The 25206-nt window shown below is 44.4% G+C and overlaps 1 protein-coding gene across 1 annotated transcript in view; it reads left to right on the forward strand.

Annotated features, from left to right (window-relative positions):
• The window catches only part of Cfdp1 (craniofacial development protein 1), a 76081-nt gene extending 55625 nt beyond the window's left edge, over positions 1-20456 (forward strand). The window contains exons 6-7 of the mRNA XM_051201769.1: positions 9924-10082; positions 20159-20456. Of these exons, the coding sequence (XP_051057726.1) occupies positions 9924-10082; positions 20159-20249 (250 nt within the window). The 3' untranslated portion in view covers positions 20250-20456. The remainder of the gene's footprint in view (positions 1-9923; positions 10083-20158) is intronic.
• The last annotated feature ends 4750 nt before the right edge of the window (positions 20457-25206 follow it).

The raw sequence follows: 25206 nt of genomic DNA on the forward strand, positions 1-25206 counted from the left end.
CAATAAATAAATAAATATTTTAAAGGATTAAGTTTGTATGTGTGTGGATTTTAGAGTGCATCTTTTTGTTTTGTTTTGGTTTTGATTTTTCAAGATGGTTTCTCGGGCTGGAGAGATGGCTCAGCAGTTAAGAGCACTGATTGCTTTTCCAAAGGACCTGGGTTTGAGTCCCAGCACCTACGGCTCACAACTGCCTATAGCTCCAAGATCTGACACCCTCACGCAGACCTACATCAGGCAAAACACCAATGCATATAAAATAAAAATAAAAAATAATTTTAAAAAAAGTGGTTTCTCTGTGTAACAGCCCTTGCTGGCCTGGAACTCACAGAGATCAGCCTGCCACTACTTCCCTCAGCACTGGAATTAAAGGCGTGTGCCACCCCACCCAGGATAGAATGCATCTTTTTGGGGACACATGAAGAACAGAATGGAGACTGCTGGAAAACCTTGGAGTGCCAAGTATTTACAGCTCTCTGCTGCTTCAACCTTCAGGGCTCTTCTGCACGATTCTTCTTGCTGTTCTGCTGTTCTAATGAGACACCATCTCCTTCCTCTCATAGCCTTCCCCATCTCTCTGCTTCCTGTCTTGTTCCGCTGCACTTCCTGTGTGCAGTTTGTGGGGAGGGGGTATTTTGGCTTGGCTTGGCTTGGCTTGGTTTGGTTTTTCAAGATAGGGTGTCACTGTGTAGCCCTGGCTGTTCTTAAACTTAGGCTATAGACCTTGTTGAACTGAAATATCCACCTGCCTCTGCCTCCTGAATGCTGGGATTAAAGGTGTGTACCACCACCACCTGGTTCTGTATGTAATTTTTAAAGGAAGTAACTGCTTTTTACATATTTCTCTCTTGTGAGTGAATTAGAGGAGAAGAAATCTGTCTCTCCAGTGGCAACAAAGGGTTTGGCTCACTGAAAGCCCTCTATAGATAAGGGTTTAGCAGTGTCTTATCTCTGGTTTAATTATCACTCTTCAAGGTGGTTATTATTGCCCTCATTCTACTAATTAGTTACTTGAGTTTCAAAGAATTTAACTTGTACAGAATACAAATAAGTACATAGTAACTAGGTGGTGGGATAAATAATTCACTACAATGCCAGCAAAGCCATAGCACTCCAGTGATTTAAAAGCATAGATCTGAGGTAGTATTGGCAACACCTAGAACTTTGCTACACAAGTAGTTCTCAGGCATCCTGCCATCCTGTTCACACTCAGTAGGAGGGTTTTTGTGGTGATGACAAAGTGTACTAAGATTAGATTATGGTAATATATCAAAAAACCATTGTGCTGGCTGTGATGGTTCACTCCTTTAGTCCTAGCATGGAAAGGAGGGCAGATGAATCTTTTTGAGTTCAAAGCCAGCCCAATCTACAGAGGGCGTTCCAGGACAGCCAGAGTCATACAGAGAAACCATGTATCGAAACCCCCCCCAAAAAAAAATGAGTTATAAGACTTACATGGGTGGGCTCTTTATTGTGTGAGTTATATCTCAGGAAAGTTATTTTAAAAGTATTCTCTGAGAATAAGAATTGGCTGGTCATCAGATTTCCCAGCATGCTTTCAAGCATAAGTTTTGTAGCTTATATTTGGGTGGTTTCTATTATCTTTATTCCCTGGGGAACTTTCTTCAGAGTGATTGAGGCTGTGGTTTGGGTTTGGTTCTGGTTTTCACATGAGTGCCCCATTTTGAGCTGTACTGTTCAGGTCAGTCTCCTTCCTGAGTCAGGACATTGATTGTGCTTGCTCATTCAGTCCTTGCAGAGTTATTAGCCCAGCTCTGTGGTAACAGTGACAGGAAAGGCAGGCAAGCACACAGCCACTGGTCCCCCAGGAAGGAGTAGCAGTCATAGATTCCTTTAGGTTGCACTGAAGCTTTGGGGTGAGAAGCCATGAGAGCCTCACAAAATGGGGTATGATGTCCCATTTCCCAGAGCATGTGGCAAGTATGTGGGGACAAACAGTAGAACTGAATACTCTGTCCTTCACACTTGAATTTTTTATAGTAGTCTCTTAAGTGACATGCCTAATGGGTCTGCTAGCTTCGTTTTCTTACTTGTCAGACAGAGACAGCCTGTGATTGTTAACAGTTTTGGTAGACATTTTGACCATGAATGACCTGGACTCACATCTTTTCATTGCAACCTATGTGGCCATGAGCACAAAAGCAGGTGCACTAAGGGGTCTAGGTACAAATGAAACCGTCACTCAGCAAGTAAGGATTTGTAACAACCTTGGAGAACTATCCCATATTTCTATGTAAAAAGGCTGCTCTAACAGCCACTGATTGGTAGCTTAAGGAAGGTGGCTGTGCTTAACCGTTTTCTCTTGCTCTACAGATGGGAATTCTGGTTTTGGTGGTCAGTGATGCAATGAGTAAAAACCTTCCATCCATTCAAGAAGCAATGTTGTGGTTTACAGATGACCTGGCTGTGGCAACCATCTATGTAAGCCATTTCCTGCATCCAAGAAAGAGGCGGGTGGAGGAATAGAGGAGTGAGGGAGAAAAAGAAAAAGAATTTTCTGCTTTCATTCCCACGCTACATGAGAGCAAATATTTCTTTGTTCAAACCCATTTCATTTCCTTAGCAGGGTGACATTTTGGAATTGTAACTGCCTTCCTGAAATGACTTACATACAGATCTTTGCTTCGAGATTAGCGGGGGTGGCAAGACGAGGAAAAGGCTGCTAATGGAACACCTGGCTTTCTGAGGAGAGATGGGAAGCTGCTCCAGCAGCTAGGAGATAGGTTGAGGGGAGCTTCATTAAATTTTTCAATGAAGTTTTAGCAGGATTGTGGTTCCTATGAGACCAGAGACATTACTCTAGCAATTGTAGATGCTGACCAGAAAAGGATTTGGGAATTGGGCTCCCATAGGAGGACCACTATAGCTTCATCTAACAAAAGGCCCATATTTCACACTCCTCTCTGGACAGAATGCTGAGCTATCTATCAGTAATCACAGTTGTGTCCACCATCCATCTCCTCGGTTGGGATTTTACATGCTATTTAGCAGCAGTGAAAGGTTTAGAGAGTTGGGGAAAATGTCTGCAAAAGTGCATATGAGCCAGCTCATATGACTTTCATTTACAGCCATGTGATTAGTGTGCCAACCTGTTCCTAAAAAGGGCCAGACATTACCAGTTGTAAATGAGGTGTCTGATGTAAAACTGAGGGAATTGTTTCTAGTCTGACTGAGGATATACCTCCATGTCCTGAAACTTAAACATGACCTCAACCTTGGAGATACCTTAGTTTAAATTTTATTTTTTATTGACATCTGGATTTTTTTATTGTTTCAATTTTTGAGAAGGGTAAGGTGTAGTTCAGGTTGGCCTCAAGCTCCCTGTATAGCTGAATTTGATCTTGAACTTCTGTTCCTTGCTTGCCTCGGCCTTCCAAGTTCTGGTATTATGGGCATGTACCACTGAAGCTGGCTTTTTAAAATATTAGCTTCTCAAGGGTTGATTGTTCAATGTTTTGTTTGTTTTGAAAGAGGGTTTTATGTATCCTGTGCTAACTTCAAACTCATAATGTAGCTGAAGATGACCTTGAACTTCTGATTTTCCTGCCTCCACTTGCTGAGTGCTAAGATTATAGGCATGTGCCATCTGACTTGATTTACTTGATAATGGAAGTTAAACCTGGAGCTTCCTCATTCTAGGCAGGCACTGTATCAATTGAGCTGTATGTTAGCCTCTTCGCAGGCACTGTATCAATTGAGCTGTATTGTTAGCCTCTTCGGGGCTGGTTTATTGTAAGGTGGCTGAGAGTGAGATAGGAAAGGATGCTGAAAGTTACGGAAAAATCAGAACATCAGAACATCGGGGTTTACAGAATATGCCAAATCCTCACTGAGCAGCTAGCCAAACAGCCCATCATTAAGGTGCATTAGTCTTCTGTTTTGCTTCTCTCCCTGGCTAGTTTAGGGATATTTGTCCAGCCCTATTGTCCTAACACAAATAATGATTGTGTGAGTATATGACTTTGTCCCTCAGACCAGCACATGCCTGACCTTCATGGGCTTGGCAGGGTCATAGCAGAAAGCTAGACAATACTCTCCTTGAGAGAGATCATTACCTTTTAAATGTCAGGTCTAGGTCTGCATAGACTCCTCATAGCTTTGTGGTTCGGATTGGTTGGGAGCCCATATGGAATCAGTATCTGGAAAATGAGCTGCGTCTTCCTCCACTGAGCTCAAGGCTATGCATAAAGAAAAATGTCATCATGGTCTTTATTAGCAGCTGTGTTTAATAATTTTTTTAAAAATTCCATCTCACAAGTGTAAATGGTATGTTATATTGCTCAATAAATCATTTTCCCTGGCTTAATCTGATCATACAAATGAAAGCAACAGCAGTTTGTACCTCAGGGACAAAACATCCCCTCTCCATGCATAATTCTCTTTCCATTAAACTGAATATTTCCTCTCAAAGAGCTTGCCACTGCCTTCCTTTCTTAATGCCAGGAAACATTGGCATGTCTTTCCCTGTTTGCCATGAGGTCTCCTGCCTCCACCTTGGGAATGGCTCCAGGAAGGAAACTGCTGGAGCAGGGTCAGGAAGGGCTGTGGAATTACCTCTTTCCCTGGGAATAAGTGAAACTACATTGGAGTGGGACTGCAAGGGAAATTCAGGAGTCAGAAGCTCTGCCTTGCCACCTCTTCCCATCATTTACCCCTCACAGTGTACACATCTGGGTACATTTCCTTTGTGTTGTCTTGAGAGGCCCCATCCTTATTCTAAACTGTTCAAACTAGGGCTCTGCTAATAATCCCATAGTCCTTCACCTTTTTTTTCTTTTTAGTACTATTCTCGTGAGTTTAAGACTTTCTCATGCCAGAGCTTATTATCCTCTGGGGAATCTTCTGTGTGTTTGTCCTTCTGTTCATTGGCCTGAATCTGTATTTAGACATGACTGGGCATTACAGAATGAGAAATAAGCAACCAAAACTTCCCAGGCTTCGAAGAACATTATCCTCCATAGTACAAGTTAATTAGGGGGAGGACGTGTACCTACAGTCATCCCCTTACCATAGGAACAATACTTAATGTCTTCAGTGTAATGTTTTTCTTTTCAGGGTGAAGTGGATACCTGCCAAGGTATGCCAAGAACCAAACACCCCATGCACAGCTTAGTACAAGAGGTTTAGTTGGGGAGAGTGAAAGAGTGAAAGGCCCTCTTGGAGTGAGGACATGAAACAGAACAGGGAAGAGAAGCAAGAGAAGCAAGAGGGAGCTGTGCCTGGTGGACACTTTTAAGGGGTGCACATATCGCATAGCTGACTGTAGAAATGTCCCTGGTGACAGGTGATAACATAACTGCCTCGGCAGCTGAGGCAGGCTGCTGCCACTGGTAACTGACTTTGGGTATGTGCTAACCTCACACTGTGCTGCTAATGGTGCAGCAAATACATCTAAGCCTTGTCAAGGTAGATTGCTCAGCAGAAGTGTTTGACCTGAATCTGTCCACAAGAGATAGATAAATCCAGTGAGCAACAATCTATGAGACAGCCAGAATAGACTCTTAAAAATTAATAGTGACACCAAGGCCAGAGGCAGAAGACTGCTCAAGATGAAAGTTTAGGAGTCTAGACACTTTGAGATGTGCTGTGCTGGAGAGAATAAGAATAATTGAAGACTATTTCAAACTCCTAACTAATAAAATTCAAAGGTAGCCGTGCTAGAGATTATATCAACATTAAATTTCTAGGTGTATTATGAGGTGTTGAGTTTATGTAAGGAAATGTCTTAGGAGATGCAAGCTGAAGTATTGAGAGATGTTGTGATATGATGTCTACAAATTACTTAAAAATAGCTCCGTACTGTCCCCAGAAGTAAACATACATGGCGGGGGGGGGGGGGGGGAGCATATGTGGCAAAAAGTTAACTGGTGAATCTAAGTGAGGCTTATTCAGATAATGGCAATGCTGTGTCTGTCACTTTGACATTTTCAAACTGGAAAGTTGAAATCTTAAACTGATTTCCCGTGGCTTTTCAAATTGTCATCATATAGTTATAAAAACAAGCAGTGGGATGGGGATGGAGGGCAACAACCAAAAACCACTGACTAACATTGCTCCCATTTCTTTCTTCCAAGAACCTACCAAGCCCAACCCTGCTTAGCATCTAAGATCAGAGGAGGTCAGGGAAGTATAACTGTAGACTGGTGCCCATTTCTGTCATTATCATTATAAATGCTGTGCCAGAAAGCCTTTGGTTGGTTGGTTGGTTGGTTAGTTGGTTGGTTGGTTGGTTGGTTGGTTGGTTGGTTGGTTGGTTGGATGGCTAGTTGGTTGGTTGGTTTGTTTGTTTGTTTTGTTTTCTTTTTGAGATGGGATCTCACTATGTAGCCTTAGCTGAACCAAAACTCACTGTGTAGACCAGGCTAGCTTTGAGCTCATGGAGACCTGCTTCCCTCTGCCTCTGAGTACTGAGATGTAAGGCATGTACCTCCATTCCTGGCCTGGAAGCCTTCTGATCTCAGGGGGGAAGGGGCATTAACTGTCTCTTAGAGTGTGAGTCCAACAGGTCAGTCATGTTGGCGTCACTTGAGAACACCTAGGTCCAGCTAACTGTCTCCAAATTAATGACCCGATTACAGCAGAAACCAGAAACCATGTGGGTAAGGTACTTCTGCTGCTTTGGGGAGGGCATTCATGTCTCACTGATGGAAATGGATGGCTCTTACCTAAGAGGAGCTCTTCATTCAAATTGAATCAGTCATCTAGAATTGTATTATTCTCTTTGAGATTGCCAACTGAGAGTCCACAGCAGGACAGATCTCCACACTTAACACATGGAGAAGGGCTCACAGCATTGTTTCTGAGGAGACTTTTGCCATCAGAATAATCAGGTGTGTTATAGTCATATATTTTAAAAATCTGAAGCTAGCCTGCCACATCGCAAGCCCCTCTCAGGGAATCAAACTACACTAACAAACGCCCTTGCTGTTGGATTAGCACAGGAGCAGGCAATCTGAAGAACCATGTGTCAGTGTGAAGCTGCAGCTGTTTGCCAGCTTTCATTTCTACTTTTTGCAGATAGGTGCCACAATTCTTCCTGGTCTTGTATCAGTTTCAGTAACGGAAAGAGTTCTGCTTGTTCTGTACCCACAAGATGCTTAAAGTCATTAGGACTTCTCCATCTGAGTTTCTTCCAATTCAGTGTTGAGATGGATGGGTTTAGAAAGACTCCCTCCACAAGTGCTCTGCTCTTACCTTGGGCTCTGGGGAGATTAGTTAACAGGTAGGCAATGAAATCAGCTAGGGATTTGGACGGCACTTTTCATTCTTACAGATTTCAGCTAATTCAGGGAAAACCCAAAGGAACAGCAGCTCCAAGCCCACAACAGGGAATTCTCAGATCGAACACTCTTCATATTCGTACAAGGTGCCAGACCTACAGCAGGCCATTGGAAAGTAGTTCCTATGTGTGCCCCTCCCTTGTAAACAGATGGCAGACACTAAGGAAAACACAAATCTCTGCAGAAGAATCTTGCTGCAGATGATTTGCATGTTAGGGACTGCCAGTTTTTTTTGTGAGAGGTGTAGACTTGAGCCCAACTCCGTATAGTGATGTTCTGAGGAGAGGTAACTGGTGCTGTCCTGTACTTGCTGGTCCACTTTTGGAATTGATTTTTCTGATCTGTCAGTTCAAGCATAGTATTGAGTCTTTTTGTTTCCAAGGGAAATTTCTTTTCCTTTGAGTAACTGTAAGAGTTAACTTTTGAGTAACTGTGCTATCAAGTTGGGGGTTTGGTCAGTTAAAAGTCTAAAACCCTTAGGCCTTGAGTAAACTTTTTGCTTCACTGTGGGTGACACAGAGTGAGTAAGACAGCAGAGTATGGTGGCTCATGCCTTTAGTCCTAGTGCAGGCAGATAGATTTCTCGTCTTCTAGTTCAGCTGTGTGTACATAGCAAGTTCCAGGCCACCTGGGCCATATAGCAAGACTTGGTCTCAAAAAGGAAAAAAGGAATGAGTAAGGCATGGAACCTACACACAGTGAACTCCAGAACAGCAGGGATAGTGGGCATTTCTACTACTGAGCAGTGGTAGAAAGTGCAGTGTGCAAGCAGCTACAGGATTCGTGTCCAGGACTGTGGGGTCAAGCACAGGAACAAGACAGCAGCTGGTATGAGGAGCACTAAACTGGTCCCAGGTCCACCCTTAAAGTGGAGTTTGGTTGACGAATGTGTGAAACAAGGTTAAATTAAACAGCCCCTCAGCCACTGACTCATCGAGTCTTTTAATAAATGGTGAGTTTGCCTATTTGTTAACCTTTTTACTAGATTTTTTTTTTCTTCTCATAGCCAAAGGTCAGACCATGCAGCTTTTTTGTGTTCCTAATTCCAAGCACAGTGATTGACTATAATTGATGGACGAAAAGATGACTTTAAATCCCTTTTCAAACCAAAAATTCTCTTCTGTTGGTGCCTGGCTATTGGGATTATTATTAGAGGTCTTGTCCTCCTCACAACCCATTGACAAGTTTGCCAGCCTCTTCATTAGGGACCTCTTCCTCAGTTCCTTTCCAGATCTCTTGTAAACAGACAGTAGCCCAAGGCATCACTGAGGTTAGCAACAGCAGGATTCTTCCTACAGAGAGCAATAATTCAAAATCCTGCTAAGAACAAAAGTGGCCACATATAATATCTATTTCCTTAGTAGGGTGGTATGCCTTTTAATGTGACTACAGGAGGCCAAATGCACATCAGGTGGGCAGGAAGCTTAGAAAGACCTGGAAGAGCAAACATTGCAATGCCAGCAAGCACTGCTTGCATATTTCAGGTCTTGCCTATCTCAGTGAAGCAGAAAATAACCTCTAGTTTCTTCCAGCAGAGAATTCATTTTAGCTTCATAACACCAAAAGCAGACTGACAAGATGGCTTGGTGGGTAAAGGCCCTTAGCACCTACCAGTCCAAGCCTACAAGCCTGGCATCGATGCCCAGATAAAGGTGGAGAAAGAAAATCAACACCACAAAGTTGTCCTTTGATCTGCACACTGCTGCCCTCCCCCAAAAATAATGTTTTTTAAACCCATGTTCTTTCTATGGTTTCTTCCCCTCATATCGCCTTCTTATGAACTCTAGCTGCCTTCTGTTTGCCTTATCTCATTCATGTAACATTGACTAGAAAAATTCGACCTGCTGAGACTTGAATTTGGTGTTTGGGGCTTCTCCCACAGCCAATGACAGATCACATCACCAGCAAGTAGAGCACAGGCTGTACAGTCTCTGCTTGGGTGGTTCTCTACTTCCTGGGAAAAACCAGGCCCAGTTTACAGAAGTTGAAAGGCAATTGCCTTTAAAAGGCCCTTTTACAGTGCTCTGACTTCTTACTCCAATGTACTGGGAACTTGTTTTTATTCTATGGAATAGTCCCCTGGGGCGTCAAAGCACAAATGAGGACAGTGATCAGTGATTCACAGTGGCAAGCAGTTAACTGCACCTTGACCCCTATGCCAGATGCTGTTTGACCCTATACATGGACAGTTCCCCATCATCCATGAGTAAGCATTCAGTGTAGATTGGGAAACCAAGATACATGTACTTGAACAACTAGCCTTGAGTCATTGGGACAGAGCTGGAATTTGGATCTATGCATGTGACTCCAAAGCCTTGCCTGAACCCCACTATTCTCCTCCCTCCCTGCAAGCAGAGACCTGCCATGCACACAGAGGTCTGAAGGGCTGAGGACTTCCTGTCAGCTGTGTAGCTGAGCAGTCATGTGTGTTAGGCAGGAAAGGCACATTAGGATTCTGCCCTGCCTACAGTTTCCACATAGAAAAGAAAATGCACTAGGTACAAGCATGACTTCCATTGAGACAAATGGCTTCAATCCAGGGAACCCTGTGTCCACAAAAAACAAAACAAAAAACTGTTAATCCAGAGATCAGAGTTCTTAATTCATTTTTTCTTCCCATAGGATAAAAAGACCAAGTGGCATGAGCAGCCTTTTGGGGAAAATTGGAGCCAAAAAACAGAAAATGAGCACACTTGAGAAGTCCAAATTGGACTGGGAGAGCTTCAAGGAGGAAGAAGGGATTGGAGAGGAACTGGCTATCCATAATCGAGGGAAAGAAGGGTAAGGAATGGTTCTGTTCCTCTGTAGCCTCAGAACTCTGCAATGGTTTGTTTCAAACCATTCTGTTTTACAATCTGGAGCTTTTCACTGTGAAATGAAGATGGAATGCTTTGGTTACTAGTGAATCTCTCTGCTAAGATGAGGCAGACCCTGTCAGTGAGAGGCTGCTAGATGAAGATGGGAGGTAGGGGTGAGCAGCCATGTTCCCTGAGTTTGCTGAATTACAAGTTCAGTGAACTCTTAAGTCTCCTGGTATGACCATTTGCTACAGCCTGTATGATACATGCCAGGCCATTACTATACCATTTACTGCTCACTCTGGAATACAAAGAGAATATCCATAAACCAAAATGTCCTTTTCCTTATTAGTGTTTTTTGTTTGTTTGTTTGTTTTTTGTTTTTTGTTTGTTTATTTGTTTTTGTATTGTTTTCCCTGTGGGGGTGTTGAGAAAGGATCTTACTCTATAACTTAGTCTAGCCTCGCACTCATGGCAGTCCTTCTGCTTCCGTGCTCCAAGCTTCGGATCACAGGCAAGAGCTTCCGAGTGTGTTTTTTAGTGCTCGTTAAGTGCTTAGGAATTGCAAGAGAAACTTTTGGAACAAAGGTCCATAGCTTCAGGTCAGCATTCTTCACTCCACAGGTATTGAGTGGCCATTTATACAGTCAACTTCTCATCACCCTGCCCTTACCAATAACAGCTTCTCTCGCATGGCAGTTGTCTCAGCTCCTTTCCAGTAAAACTGGGGTAACCTTACACCTTCATTCTGGTTGTGTAGATCCTGACGTAAAGCAGAATGGACGTATTACTTACAGGGATGTAATATGTGTAAAGCAGCCTTCAGCAGCTCGGGAACTGAGGGGGAGCTGTGGAGTCAGCGGACTAATCACTCAATTTGACTTTTCTATCTGAGGCAGTAAAATTTAATCCTCTGGGGCCAGTGAACAGAGCCAAACTTAATCTGGGGCTGGCAAAAAAGGAAACCGCACACACACCTACCTACCTTCAGGATCTTTTTATCATTTCTCTCGCATCTCTTTATTTCTTTTCTTACCTCTATCCAGATGTGTCCCTTCTGTGTTTTTATTTTTTCCCTTACAGCGTATTTACCCCAGCAGAATCTTTCAAGCAATACAAAAATTACAATGTGAAGGGTTGGGGATTTAGCTCAGTGGTAGAGTGCTTGTCTTGCAAGTACAAGGCCCTGGGTTCAGTCCTCAGCTAGGGGGAGGGGGACCAAACAAACAAACAAAAAATATTCTTCTAGCTGGGCAGTGGTGGCACACGCCTTTAATCCTAATACTCAGGAGGCAGAGGCAGGCAGATCTCTTTGAATTTGAGGCCAGCCTGGTCTACAGAATGAGTTCCAGGACAGGCTCCAAAGCTATACAGAGAAACCCTGTCTTGGAAAAAAAAAAAAAAAAAAATTACAATGTGGTTACATTCTATTTTTTAAGTGAATGAGTATAGTAAATACAAGTTTAAAAAAAAGATGTTTCCCATTTCCCTTACATGACTAAATTTTACGTATTACAGGTAAAAAAAATTATTCTCCAGAATCCACATGCACTCATGTCTAAGCAACTTGTTATAGATTAACAGAGTGTAAACAAGCAAAGTATTTTCTCAGGTAATTCTTTTACTGGCAGGCTACATTTTGTGGTTACAGAGAAATGATCAATCACATTTTTACCCCAAAAGATAATCCTTTGAAAAATCTTAACAGAATCATAAATCTAAACTTTTATATATGAAAAGCAATTAGTCAGCTCTACTTTAAATCCTCACATTCATCAATAGTTTTTTATGTCAGAAAGCTGAGGGCAGAAATGAGTATAAGGAATTAATCGTCGTCTTTCATCATCAACCCATCCTAGCAAGAAAGGCATGTCAGACAGCAATAGCCAAGCTGCCATTGTTTCTGTTACCTGACCTCAGTGAGTCCTTCACTCAACTATTGAAAGTGTGCCCACCCCATATCCACCCACTACCCCACCCTTTTAACTTTAAATGTTTCCCCAAGATTTTCAACCTCAAAGCCATTAACAGAAACATATTAACCTAACCTTAAGTCATTTTTTAAAGCTTTGTTTTAGCTATGATGCACGCCAAATCCTGTGAACACATTTCCCAATATCAAAAAGAACTTGAGTTCACTCCTGGGATATGAATGTTTTCCTTAATCATTAACCTAAACCATAGTCAATATGGCTCCTCAAGAAAACTTGTAGGTCCTAGCTGCATGTTCTTATTTTCTATCCTCTCTAGCCCTTGCTTTATCACAAGCAGGGGTAACACTTTAAACAGTATAGCTTACAAGAAAATGATATTCATAATAATTCACAAGTGCCCAGTAGAACAGGATATTTCCATGAAGTAATCACACTACATTAAAGGCAGTGGAGCTCTCCCTATTTACACCATGCCAGATACCAGAGAAAAATGGCAATGGCAAACATGGGAAGGCTCAGCAGTAGCAAGAGACATTCCAGAGCTGAAGCCCTTGGGGCCTTGCCTATCCAGGATTCACCCATCAGCAGCTTGCGTTCTGGTGGGCCAGTCTCCTGAAGTTAGTTGCCACGTGCTGCTCCTCTGACATGACCACTCAACACATGAAGGCCTATATAAATGTGTTTTGTTCAGGTTATTAAATAGCCTAAATTTAATCCCAGTACTAGGGAAGCTGTGTGTCTTAATTAGGGTTTTTATTGCTGTGAAGAGACACAATGGGCACAGCAACTCTTATAAAGGAAAACCTTAATTGGGTTTTGAACCTTACAGTTCAGAAGTTTAGTCAGTTATCATAATGGCGGGCAGCATTGGGAGCACACAGGCAGACATGGTGCTAGAGAAGGATCTGAAAGTTCAACATCTTGATCCTTGAGTAGCATAAGGAACTGTGTGTCAGACTGGGTATAACTTGAACATGTATTAGACAAGTAGACCTTAGACAAGAACATTACCATCTGAAAGGTAGAATGGTTAAATTGGAAGGTACCACTTACTGTGATCTGTTCAGAGCAGGCTTTTATATTCATTCTCTGTAATTCATCAGTTTACTCTTAACTTTATTCCCAGCAGAAATGCAGGTGTGTGCTGACAATATGAGCAACATGCAAAAACAAGAAGTAACCCAAAGGTCTGTCACTAGTGTGACAGTTACATCAAATAAAACCTGTCAGTTTACACAGTTGGCTACTGTCCAGCAATGGGTATAAATGTAGATAAATCATAGAAGCATGGAAACATAATAGAAGGAAAGCTGTGGTTCTATTTAAATGAGGGTTAAAGTAGGCAAAACTGGTAGATTAGTTTGAAAGTAGCAAATCACAAAAGAATACACAGAGTAGAGTTCTATTTATGTCAGAATCAAAAATATCAATAGCAACAACTAGAGGTTAATGGAGATACAGAAAAAATGAAAGTAAGACTGGAGATGGATCCATGGTTTAAAGTAAATCTTGCCGTGCATGATGATGTATGCCTTTTTGTTGTTATTGTTGTTTTTCCAGGATAGGGTTTCTGTGTAGCTTTGGAGCATATCCTGGAACTTACTGTATAGACCACACTGGCCTCAAACTCAAGAGATCTGCATACCTCTGCCTCCCAAATGCTGGGATTAAAAATGTGCACAATCAAGCTGGGCAGGAGTGGCATGTGCCTTGTGCCTTTAATTCCTGTGCTCTGGAGACAGAAGCAGGCAGATCTTTGTGAGCCAGCCTGGTCTACAAAGGTACACAAAGAAATCCTGTCTCAGAAATTAAAAAAACAAAACAAAACACACACACACACACACCACCCACCATCACACACACACACACACACACACACACACACACCACCCACCACCACCACACACACACACCCCAGTCCTAGCACTCTCATTCAGTCTCTGCCTCCAGGTTCCTACTGTGGCTTCCCACAGAGAGCTAACAAGGACAGGCCCTAGTCCCAGTTTAGTCATCTGGAAGTGGAAACCTTTTCTGTGCCTCTTAAGGTGTTAGGACAATGAAGCAATTGGGCAGAGCACTGCCTTCCCTTGGGCTTCTCCCACTTGCCATTAACTGACCACCCCTAGACTCAGGCCTTACTGGAAAGCTGGAAGCTTTATCCATTTAAGTCTTAGCCAGCTACTTAGGAATATTTTCCACGATGATGGGATAGAACTTGGAGGCATCTCCCCAAATCTCCCAGGCTGGCTTTTCTGTCTTCCCAGCCCTTCAGCCTGGGAGTATGGACCCTGGGCAGCTGTTTTCTTCTTCCTTCTCAAGCAAACACTAGTTCTAAGACTTAGCCAACATTTTCTGCCAGTGACTCAAAACACAAGGGCCTTTCCTGTCACTTCTATCCATTTCTCCAGCTGCATGCTACAGCCCAGCATCAGTGCCCCTGCCTTTGGAGTGTACCTCCCCTATGAGGCTGTGCCTTGTCAGACAGTCTGGAATAGCTCTGCCACCTCAGTCACATCACCCTGTTTCTCTTCTGTACTGACTGACTGATGTTGTCAGATACCACACCACTTCATTGTCTAAATGTCTGATGGCACTGGCTAGCAGATAGCCCTGGCTTTGTTTAGTGCCCTAGTAGGATCAGAACTAACCACCCAGAAAAGTCCAGCATAGTACACCAAAATAGGTGTTTGTGTAGCAGCATCTTCAGTCAGCAGTGCTTGAGTACTGTCCCAGAGACAGTCTGGGTGTGAGTGGACTTCATTCAGGTATTGAGCACAGCTTCTCCTAACTCTACTAACTAATCACACATTCCTGATGGTGGATATTATCAACAACACAACTCTCCAAATAATAATTCTAAGGCAGGAGCCCCAGGTGGAGGGGAGAGAATCCATGTATAAAATGCACAGAGAGGAGAAACACGGGCTTGGTCTTGGCTGCTGCTCTCTGGCCGGTTAAGCTGAAGATCACAGAGCACAGTGATTGGAAACCAGCTGTTTGGTAGTTTGAAGAACATAAAGGAGTAGCTACTAAAATACTTTCCTGAAGAACCTATCACCAGGATTTTCAGGAGTTTGTCTCCCAGGACCATTGCAACCTTGAAGTGATAAGAGAAGAAGGCAGAGGGGAGGAAAGGATTATCAGTGCTGGCTTTGGGGCCATGCCTGGACCTGGCAGTTTGCATGTTTCAGTTGTTCGCAGAGCAGAGGAATCCTGCCCTGTTAGGACTACTCCAGAGACATGCTGAGTCTCAGGGCTTCCATTGCCCATCAACAGCTGAAGTTTATTGTTGTTGTGCCATGTGAGCTGCACCAAATGTGCCAGCCCCAGAGCACCCTCTTACCTTGTGTCTCTGTTCATGCCCTTTCCTTAGCAATGTGCAGGAAGCCTCTCCTATGGTCAGCCACAGGATGACCACAGGACAGAGCTTTTGCAGGTCAGCACCCTCTGATGGAGGTTCTGCCATCTTCCCTGATAGTGCTCCTACTCTTCCCTGTTCAGTGTCCTGAATTTTTAGGTAATTGAGGCAGAACAGTAATTTGAGTTGAAAGATCCCAAAGATGTCAGAGCCTATTGGGTATATCTTGGTTCTGGAAGGAAAAACTGAAAAAATCATCTTGGTGCTATTAGCATATTTTGTTAATGACAATAAAGAGCTACTTGCTTTGCCAGGCATAGTGGTATACACCTTTAATCCCAGCACTAAGGAAGGCAGAGTCACACAGATCTCCCATGAGTTCAAGACCAACCTAGTCTACAGAGTGAGTTCCAAGAAGCCAGGACTACATGGAGAGAGCTTGTCTTTTATGAGTGAAGGAATGAATGGATCGAGTGAGTAAATAAATAAAATCTGCTGTTTAATGGCGCATGAAAGAACATAGTATGCTAGAGACTCAACTTGGTATATTGGGGGGGGGGGGCAGTGAGTGGAGAGGAAACTAGGAAAAAGAGAAGGGGAGGAGAAGACTAGGAAGCACAAAGCACGTGGGAGGAATAGGCGAGGGAAAAGAGAGGGGGGAGGGAGAGAGAGAGAGAGACTATAAAAGAGGGAGCCATTATAGGTTTAAAGATAAAACTAACTCTAGGGAAATGTCCAGAGACCTACAAGACTGACCCCAACTAACAATTTGAGCAACAGTGGAAAGGCTACCATAAATGTCCTTCTCTGATAATGAGATTGATGACTAACTTATCTACCATCATAGAGCCCTCATTTAGTAGCTGATGGAAACAGAAGCAGACACCTACAGCTAACCACTGAGCTGAACTGGAATTCAGATGCAGAGAGGGAGGACAAGATCAGGTTGCAGAAACAAGTAGTGACAGCTGACCTGAACAAGGAGGAGCTAATGGGCTCCCAGACTGATAGCTGGGAATCCAGCATGGGACTGACTCAGACCCCCTGATCATGAGTCTCAGTTAGAAGGCCTGGGCAGTCTAAGGGACCTTGGAAAGTGGAACCAGGATGTATCCCTGGTGCACAAAAGGACTTTGGGAGCACATCCCCCATGGAGGGATACTCCCTTAGCCTAGAGACAGGAGAGAAGGCCTAGTTTCTACTTCAAATCATTTGACAGATTTAGATGACCTCTCCTGGAAGGCATCACCCTAAGTGTGGAGTGGAGGGTGGGGTGGGGAGGGTGGGGGGGCATGGAAGTGTGGATGGGGGGAGGAAGGGAGGAGGAGGAAACTGGGATCAATGTGTTAAAAAAAAGAAAAAAGAAAAAACAGTAGATGACATACCCCTTCAGCCCTAGGCTTCCCAATAGGCCAGAAAAGCAGCAAGACCCAAGACCAGTGAGAACCATAATAATTCCCATTACACTTGTCAGCCAGCAGATCTGTTCTGGGATTGTTTCCCAATTAAAGTGCCTGGAAACCCCTGCAGCCCAGCTGAAGTAGGTGAACCCTTAGGAGGCCTTTGAGGCAGCCCTTCCTCAGGAGCATTTCCAGTCATGGTCTGAGGCCTTGCAGGCTATAGCTGTGGTTAAGTTGATGAGACGCAAGAACCTAAACCCCAACAGCTCGCATAGCTGTCTGATGTCTCTTACAAAGCACTTCTTGAGTTTCATTGCATCTACAGAGGCACATTACATTTTATTCCTATTTTGCAGAGAAGGAAAAAACAAACATAAAAAGCCAAAAATTAAATACCAGTACCTTTCCTAAAAGTACAGATGGTAGATATCAGAGCCTTTCTCGCCCACAGCATCATGTCAGCCTTTGCACATCAGCAAGCTCAGCTCTGAGATGTAAACCAATCTGTCACCAGGATCCTTTAGCAGCTCCCAGCGGCTGTGAATAGCCAGACCTGCCTTGATGCCCTTTGTCTGGGCTGCCCTTGAGAACTGAGCTACACTGTACGTGTGCCCTTGTTACTGTTTGGGGCTTCCTTGGCCTCAGCTTGCCCCTTTAACATCTGTTCTGGACTTTGCTCCCAGTAGTCTCCAGGTCATCTGGACATGTAGAGCTTAGGTGAACCTGCGAGCCCTTATCCATGCTCAGTGAGCATCCCAATGTGAAAATTGCTTCCTTCTTCTCCTTCCTGACCTCCCAGCAGATTGAGAGCTCTATCCTCAGACACTCACATGTGGTCTTACACAGTGCCATCTCTTGCCATGTTCACCACTCTTCTGCTGGCTTTTCAAAGGGGCAATTAGCATGCCTGCCACCAAGTCCCCAATTCCCACATCTACTTCTCCAGATCCAGGATAGGCAGGGACAGGGGATAACTGATTGCAGTAGGCGAAGCCCTTGGCTGCTGTGGCTGCTGCAGGGAGTTGTTTGTCCACACCCACTCATCCAGGTCCCTATTCTTTGCCTTTATCAGAAGGGGCATATGGTATCTGACATTGCTCTCTGTCAGGGAATCTGAATTTCAGATTTAACTGGGTCTCCTTTATTTTCACATACTAAATCTGACAACTGTGACCCAAGGGACTTTTATCAAACCTAAGCACAGCCTTTCCATGTGCTCCAGCTGTTCTGGCCTCAGTGACAGTTTTGACACCACCGCCTAATTGCTGATCCAGACAAGGTGGTAGTTACTAGTTTCAGACAGCATACATCCCAACTGGGCCATCTGCTATCCTTAGGACCCTGATAGTGTGGCATTATCAGCTACCATGCTGACTACTCACAGCAGCTCGTCTGAGTAAGAAGGGTTGATCTCTAGCTTATCTTTTGGTGTGGAGGGAATATAAGTTTTCTTGGTTTGGGTTTTTTTTTTTTTTTTGTGTTATTGTTGTTTTGTTTGGTTTTTTTGTTTTGTTAAGAGAGTTTTAGGATCCAGGGATACAGTTCAGTTGGCCTAGTGTGTGTGCAGAGCCCCAGCATCACATTAGACAGGCATAGTAGTTCATACCTGTAATCTTGACTGCTAGGAAGGTAAAGACAGAAGCTTAAAGCCATCCTGGACTGTATACAGTAAGCCATCCCGAAATGCATGAGACCGTTTCCAAAAAGTTGAAATATAGAATGGTGCTCTGGAACATCAGTCTTCTTACCGAAGCCTCAGCAGTAACTAATCCCTGTTGTGGTCCCCTCCCCCTTTTAATATGTTAGGAAACTGAGATTTTCTAAATTTATATGGTTTGTCCAGAGTCACACAGCCAGTGAGTGACAGGATTTGAATTCAGCTCCCTCTGTCCTCAGAACCTGTGTTTTCTGACTACTCTTTGGTAGTGTTTGGATGATTAGTAGCCACGGGCTCATCTGACTAGCAGGTGGGATAGGCCTTGTTTCAGGATGCTGAGGGGCAGAAAAACAAGACCTGAACTCATCAGAGAACACAGGTTCCTGGACTTGGTTACATTCTCGTCATAAATGTAATAACCTTGTAGTGACAGACGCACATTTTCCACAGTGCAACAAAGAAAAATTAGTGCAAAGATTCAATTATGTCTCCCCTTTTTAATGGCAATTTTGCTCCCTCAATAGATTAATTAGCAGCAGAGAGTTCCTCCCCTCAAGTAAATTGCAGCACACTTTATGGTAAGAAAAGGTACATTAAAATGCAGCTATGTCTCATTAAGCAGCCTGGCTCCCTCCTGACCAGCGTGCCTGCCAGTGTAGGCTGGCCTCCCTCCCACCCTGTCTGGGAAGACTGAGGGAGCTCTCTGACCTTGGCTTGAGAGCAGGAGCAGAACTCTAGGCTTCCAGGGAAAACCTGTGTGTGACTTGGTGCAGAGGTGTTTGGTCTCATTGCTAGAAGAATTCAGGAAAGGGCTTTTTCCTTTATGCCACAGAAGCAGCCTGGCCCCAAACTAAGGAAAAGATACACAGGGAAACGGAGCAGAGGAAATTTGATAGCTTTGCAAGCCTCACAGCAATTCTTGGTGGTCAGTTTTCTAACCTATTTCTTCCGTTTTAAGACACATAGAAACATAGCTTTGGCCTAGTGAGTGGCTTAGTGGGTCAAAGACAACTGTGCCAAGCTCGACAACCTAAGTTCAGTACCAGGACCCACATGGTGGAAGGAGAAAAGCAACCCCTGAAAGCTGGTTGTCCTCTGATCTCCACATGTGCCTGCCCACACAGACACACACACACACACACACACACACACACACACACACACGCAAAATAAATTCTTTTAAAAAGAATGTATCTTTCTGTTAATTGCCAAGTCAGCATACCACGGTAGCAGAAAATAGGGCATTGTATAGATAACAGTGAGGCTTAGAAAGATTGAAACTTTGACCACAAAATTGCCCAGTCAGTATTTACCAATACAGGGTTTGAACTAATAAGATGGCATTATTTCAACTCATCTCAAAGCTCTGTGATAAAACAGTGTTTTCTTTTTTCTCTTAAGAAGGAGTTTGTTCTCCTGGCTTTTTGGCACATGCCTTTAATTCCAGCACTGGAGAGGCAGAGACAGGCAGGCAGATCTCTTGTCTGCATAGTGAGATCCTGTCAAAAACAAATGAAGAAGGGTTAGCTCATCCTCTTCCATTGTAGTTTCAGTTATGTCTGAACAGAATTGTCCTGTGTGGGTGAAATGGGAGTGTTTTGAATATAGTGGTCATCTGAGCAGCCTGGCTCACCCCTGGAGTTGGGACAGTGCAGGGGAGCCCAGGCCTTACCCCCAGATTCTTTTGACACTGTTTTTGTCTTCTTCCAGGTACATTGAACGGAAAGCTTTTCTGGATCGAGTGGACCACAGGCAGTTTGAAATTGAGCGAGATCTCAGGCTGAGCAAAATGAAACCTTGACATTCTGAGAATTAGTAGCAGCTTAATCCTGTTGACAATGTGAGCGCTTCTGTGTGTATGTGAACTATTTCCAGTGTTCTTCATCATGTTTCCAGCAAGACCCTTTTTCTACATTGCAGCTTGGTTTATGTATCTTAACCTCAGCTGGTTTCATTTGTTTTACTTTTAAAATGTGTCTTTAAATAAACAAATAGAAGCCCTCTGTGAGGCTGGTGAAAGTGAAGATGCCCTGCTGCAGCGCTCATCCCTGGCCCAGCTAGCATATCTCACCCGTCTGAGGTACTGGGAGCCCCTTAGGGGCAGATGCCGAGTCCCTGGGCATTTGTTCTCAACTGATTCAGCGTCTCTCCAGTGTAAAGTTCTTCTCATGTGTAAGGTGGGGCATTGGTATAAATTAATACTAAGTGGTGTTTTTGTTTCTTCCTGCTCCCCTTTTTCTCAAAAAAAAAAAAAAAAGTCTACCTCAGATGTTTCTACCTCAGTAATTCTTTAGTTTTTTATTTGTTAAGGGACATTCTTGCCAGTAGTGCTGGCACACACCCAGAATCCTAACACTTGGGAGACTGAGAAAGATTGCTACAAACTTGAGGCCAATCTGGGCTATATACATAGTTCCGGGTCAGCCTAGGCTATAGAGTGAATCTTGTCTCAAAAGTGGGGGGTGGGAAGTATTTATTCCTTAGGGAAATTCCAAACCCTAGGAAATCCTGCCTAGGAGGCATGGAAGAAGAGAGTAAATAACAAACCACCCATGGTAATACAGCATTAAATCCCTTCGCTTGTTCCTAGGGCATGGGAATGGGGAGAAAGTGGGCTTCAGACTACATTTTGTTTCCTGCTCAGACACAGGTGTGCTTTCTGGCCTGTGGATGGTGTGAATCACATCTGGGTCTGAGAGGGTTGAAGTGAGCTGATGCCATCCTAAAGACAAGGAACACCACTAGGTCACAGGTCACACTGGGTTTCCCCATCTGGGCCTCAGATGTGCGGGCAGTGTTTGTAGCAACCGAACTGAACTACTGGCACCAGATGGCTAGCATCTCATTACCCACAAAGAGAGCTTACACGCTACATCCCTCTGCAAAAGACTGTACAGGTGTCAAGAGAGCATTTTAAGCTGTGTCAGAACAGATGGTCTCTACTGAGACTTGGGATGATAGAGGAAGTCTTTAACCTGCACCAGCTAGCACCCCATTAGGGCAGGACCTCCAGACCTACAAGAGTGGGAACTCTCCTGTGGTGCTGTCTGGCATGTCACCCACTGTACTGGGGTGACTACTTCTCTTGACTGTCCTTGCAGTTCTGTGTACCCCCAGCACCCCATCTCACACAGTTTAAAAGCCTTCTCTACTAATACATGTGGCTTGTTGAATGCCTCCTTGCCTGACGCTGGTACTTGTGCACATGCAAGTGGGTGTACCAGTGTGCTCCAGCATCAGTAAGACTTAAAGTGGCCTCAAAGCAGACTCTGGCTGCAGGGGAGGCTGCAAATGTGTGCATGTTGCATTTCCAACCTCTGTCCCAAAGATAGGCTGAGAGGGAAAAACTGGGACTAGCTGACCAGTGAGTGTGCCTAGCACAGCCAGCTTTTGTCATAAACAGCTTTTTCTGTAGGGAGGTAGGAGATGAAAGCAGATGGTCATGTGTTGGTAGTTGCTGAGCTATTGTGAACATGAATATAGATTTCAGTTATTCATAATAAAACTTTTTGTGTGTGTGCTGGGCAGTGGTGAAGTCCACCTTTTATCCCAGCACTCAGAAGGCAGAAGCAGATGGATCTCTGTGAGTTTGAGGCCAGCCTGGTCTACAGAGCGAGTTTCCAGGACAGCCTCCAAAGTTACACAGAGAAATCCTGTCTCAAAAAACAAAACAAACAGAAAATGTTTTTTAACATTATCCAAGAGACACAGAATTGTGTTCTGTATAAGGAAGGATTTTAAAGTGTTTCAGGTTGAGCCAGAAGAGGGTGATCTGCCTTACAACAGCAGACTCTCAGGCCTGCAAGAGTGTAAGAGAGGTCTGTCTGCTGGGAAGGAGGTCCTCTCTGCTCACTAAGATCCACATCTGTTTTAACAGCTCAGAAAACACACTCTGCACTTCTCACTAAGTTAGAGTCCAGAGACAGGAACTGCCAGCCCACCATGCCACCTGATCTGGACGTGGTTGTTTCTATAATCATGAACCAGACAAAGGTGCCAGGAGTCTTTTTAGCCCTGCCTGGCCACACCCTGTGGGCTGAATGCAATGACTGCAGTGTGGAAGCAGAGAACTACATAGGAGGGCACATATGGGACACCTGAGGCAGACATGGGTCGCCCAGGAGCTTTCCTCTTGGTCAGTGTGTACTCCTGTGTGAGCCCACCAAAGTTCTTAGTGGGAATTGCTTTCTCAGCTACACTGTTAGCTGTCCTGCTACCCTGCCTCAAGTATTAAGCTACCGTGACAAATGCCTGGCCTTCCTCAGTGGACCCTTGATTCTGACAGTTTGTTTGAACCATGGCAGACACTGTCAAGCCCAGTTTACAAAAGTGTGAGAAAAGTATTTTAATCTAACTCCCTGCATCCACATTTAGTGGAGCCTAACTCCCACAGGAACTAAGAATTGTTAAATCAATGTTAGTGGGCGCCTGTGAAGAATGAGTAGGTACTTGGGGACAGTTTGATACCCTTTATGGTTCTGGTGGGCCAGTGCTCTGCTGGGCCCTCACCATGGCCCTCATGACTAAGGAGAGACTGTCTTAGGAGTTTAGTCCTTTCTCTTCTGTGTCCCAAATGAGTATGCCAGAATTCCATAGTATTTGGTACTTTTTAATTAGGTGGGGGGAGGAGGTGCAGACTGTCCTAAAAGTATGAGGTCAAATAATAAAACAAGCCTTTTTCTGTGCTCTGCTCACCTATTTCTTGAGGAACACAGTGCTCTAATTAAGAATTGCGCACAAGGCCTCTAGGGGCTTGCAGGGATGCATTAAGAAGTAACCTTGAGTAGGGGGTACACTGTGGGAGCTAAGGAGGAAGATGCACATTGAGGCCCTGGCCAGTATTTAGCCAAGGTCTGTCCTGTCTGGCATGAAAACTGTGTCATGCAGCCAGTTAGCCAAATGATCATCATCACAGGGAGACCAGGGACATCTTTGGAGAGAAGTGGAGCCAGAGTGCTTCTGCACCCACTCAGGACTGGGGAGACTCTGTGGCAGGCTGTCCAGATACTGTACTACCTTGTGGTTAATTAGCATGACAAGGTGTCTGAATGTGTGTAGCTTGATTGGTTTGGTCTGGCAAGGCAGGGCCTGGTAGAAGGGTCTAGCACACTCCAGAGAGTACAGTATTCTGCCTTTTGTTTCCTGTTCCTCATGAACGCTATAAGTACTTATGTATGTTGGGAAGAATAGCTGAAACAATTTGCAGCACACAGAACTAGTCAGACAAGTGATTTGAATATGAAGGTGATAGGTAAACAGACCAGAAGTACCTGATGTCACCAAAAAATCCTTGGAGGTGCCCCACTGTACCATTTCTCAGAGTCACCCACTCCAACACACACACACACACACACACACACACACACACACACACACACACACACACACACACATGCCCATGGCCTCAGCACTGCCCCATTTTCCACAGGAGGGAACTGGCCACAGTGAGTACACATCTTGTGGCTTCACAGCACACTGAACAGCCTCACAGTACCGTTCGGCTCCTGCAGCCATATTGTGAGTGTTGGGAAAGGAAGAGTGTCCGGACAGTGGATCCTCTGAATATAGAGGTTTCCCTCTGTAGTGGAGGGATGTGGCAACTGGCACAGCAAAGTCAAGGACACTGGCCACTGTCCTAGGGCCTCCACAGCCAAGGCAGCATCTGAGACTGTCGAAGAGGTGTGCTACTGAGATCCCTCAGACATCTTCGGCCCAAGCTAAAAGGGTGGCAACCAGGTGTCACTCTATATGGAGCTCTGATATGCTAAGGTAGGAGTTCCTTTTGGATGTTGCCTGGCTCCAGGGAGTCAGGGAGGATAAGGCTGAGAAATTAAGGAGAGCGTCTTCCAGTTAAACACTGCAGTTGCCTCCCTGCTTCCCACTTTCTGGCTTAGAGTCATCATATTCAAAAAGTTGCTAGGAATGAGTATTGATTCTGCTGTCCCCCTTCGCATTGTTGTGCAGAGTGAGACACACCATCCAAGCACTAATGTCCAGCAATCAAATTTACCTGGAACACTTCCGTCTTTGCACTGTCAATGGTAATGAGCTTTCTAGGTAGCAAGCTTGCTCTGTCCCATTGAGACTGGCAGACATTCCAACCTTTGTCCCAATGGCTCCAGGAGCAATTCTCAGAAGATCGATTCAAAGTGAAAAAGCTCCAGGTGAGGGGTGGCATCTCACACCTTTAATCCCAGCACGTGAGAGGCAGGGGCAGGCAGACCTCTGCTTCAAGGCCAGCCTGGTCTACAGAGGGCTAAACAGAAACCCTGTCTTGAAAAGCCAAAAGAAAAATGACCTGTCAAGCTGCTCCCCATTCTACTTTCAAAAGCAGATTTGAGGGACTAGTGAGAAGGCTTATCAACACCTGCTGCTCTTCAGAAGACCCAGATTCAACCTCAGCACCCACACGAAAACTAAAAATCACCTGCAACTCCAGTTCCTGAGGATCCTATGCTCCCTCCTGGGCTCTGCAGGTAGCAGCCATGCTCGTGGTGCACACACATAGAATGCATACACAAAATAAAAGTAAATATAAAAAGCAAGTCTGGGGCTGAGAGATGGTTCAGTGGGTAAACATAAGGACCTGAGTTTGGATCTCCAGCACTAACGTAAAAGCCAGGTAAAATAGCTCATCTGTGATCCCAAGCATGACAGGACACAGGGAATCAATCCCTGGAGTACACTGGCCAAACAGACTAACCAACTTAGCAAAGTCCAGGTTCAGTGAGACTGTCTCAATAAGGTGGAGAGAAGAC

Source organism: Phodopus roborovskii, unplaced genomic scaffold (genome assembly GCF_943737965.1).
Source record: "Phodopus roborovskii unplaced genomic scaffold, PHOROB, whole genome shotgun sequence".
Classification (NCBI taxonomy): Eukaryota; Metazoa; Chordata; class Mammalia; order Rodentia; family Cricetidae; genus Phodopus; species Phodopus roborovskii.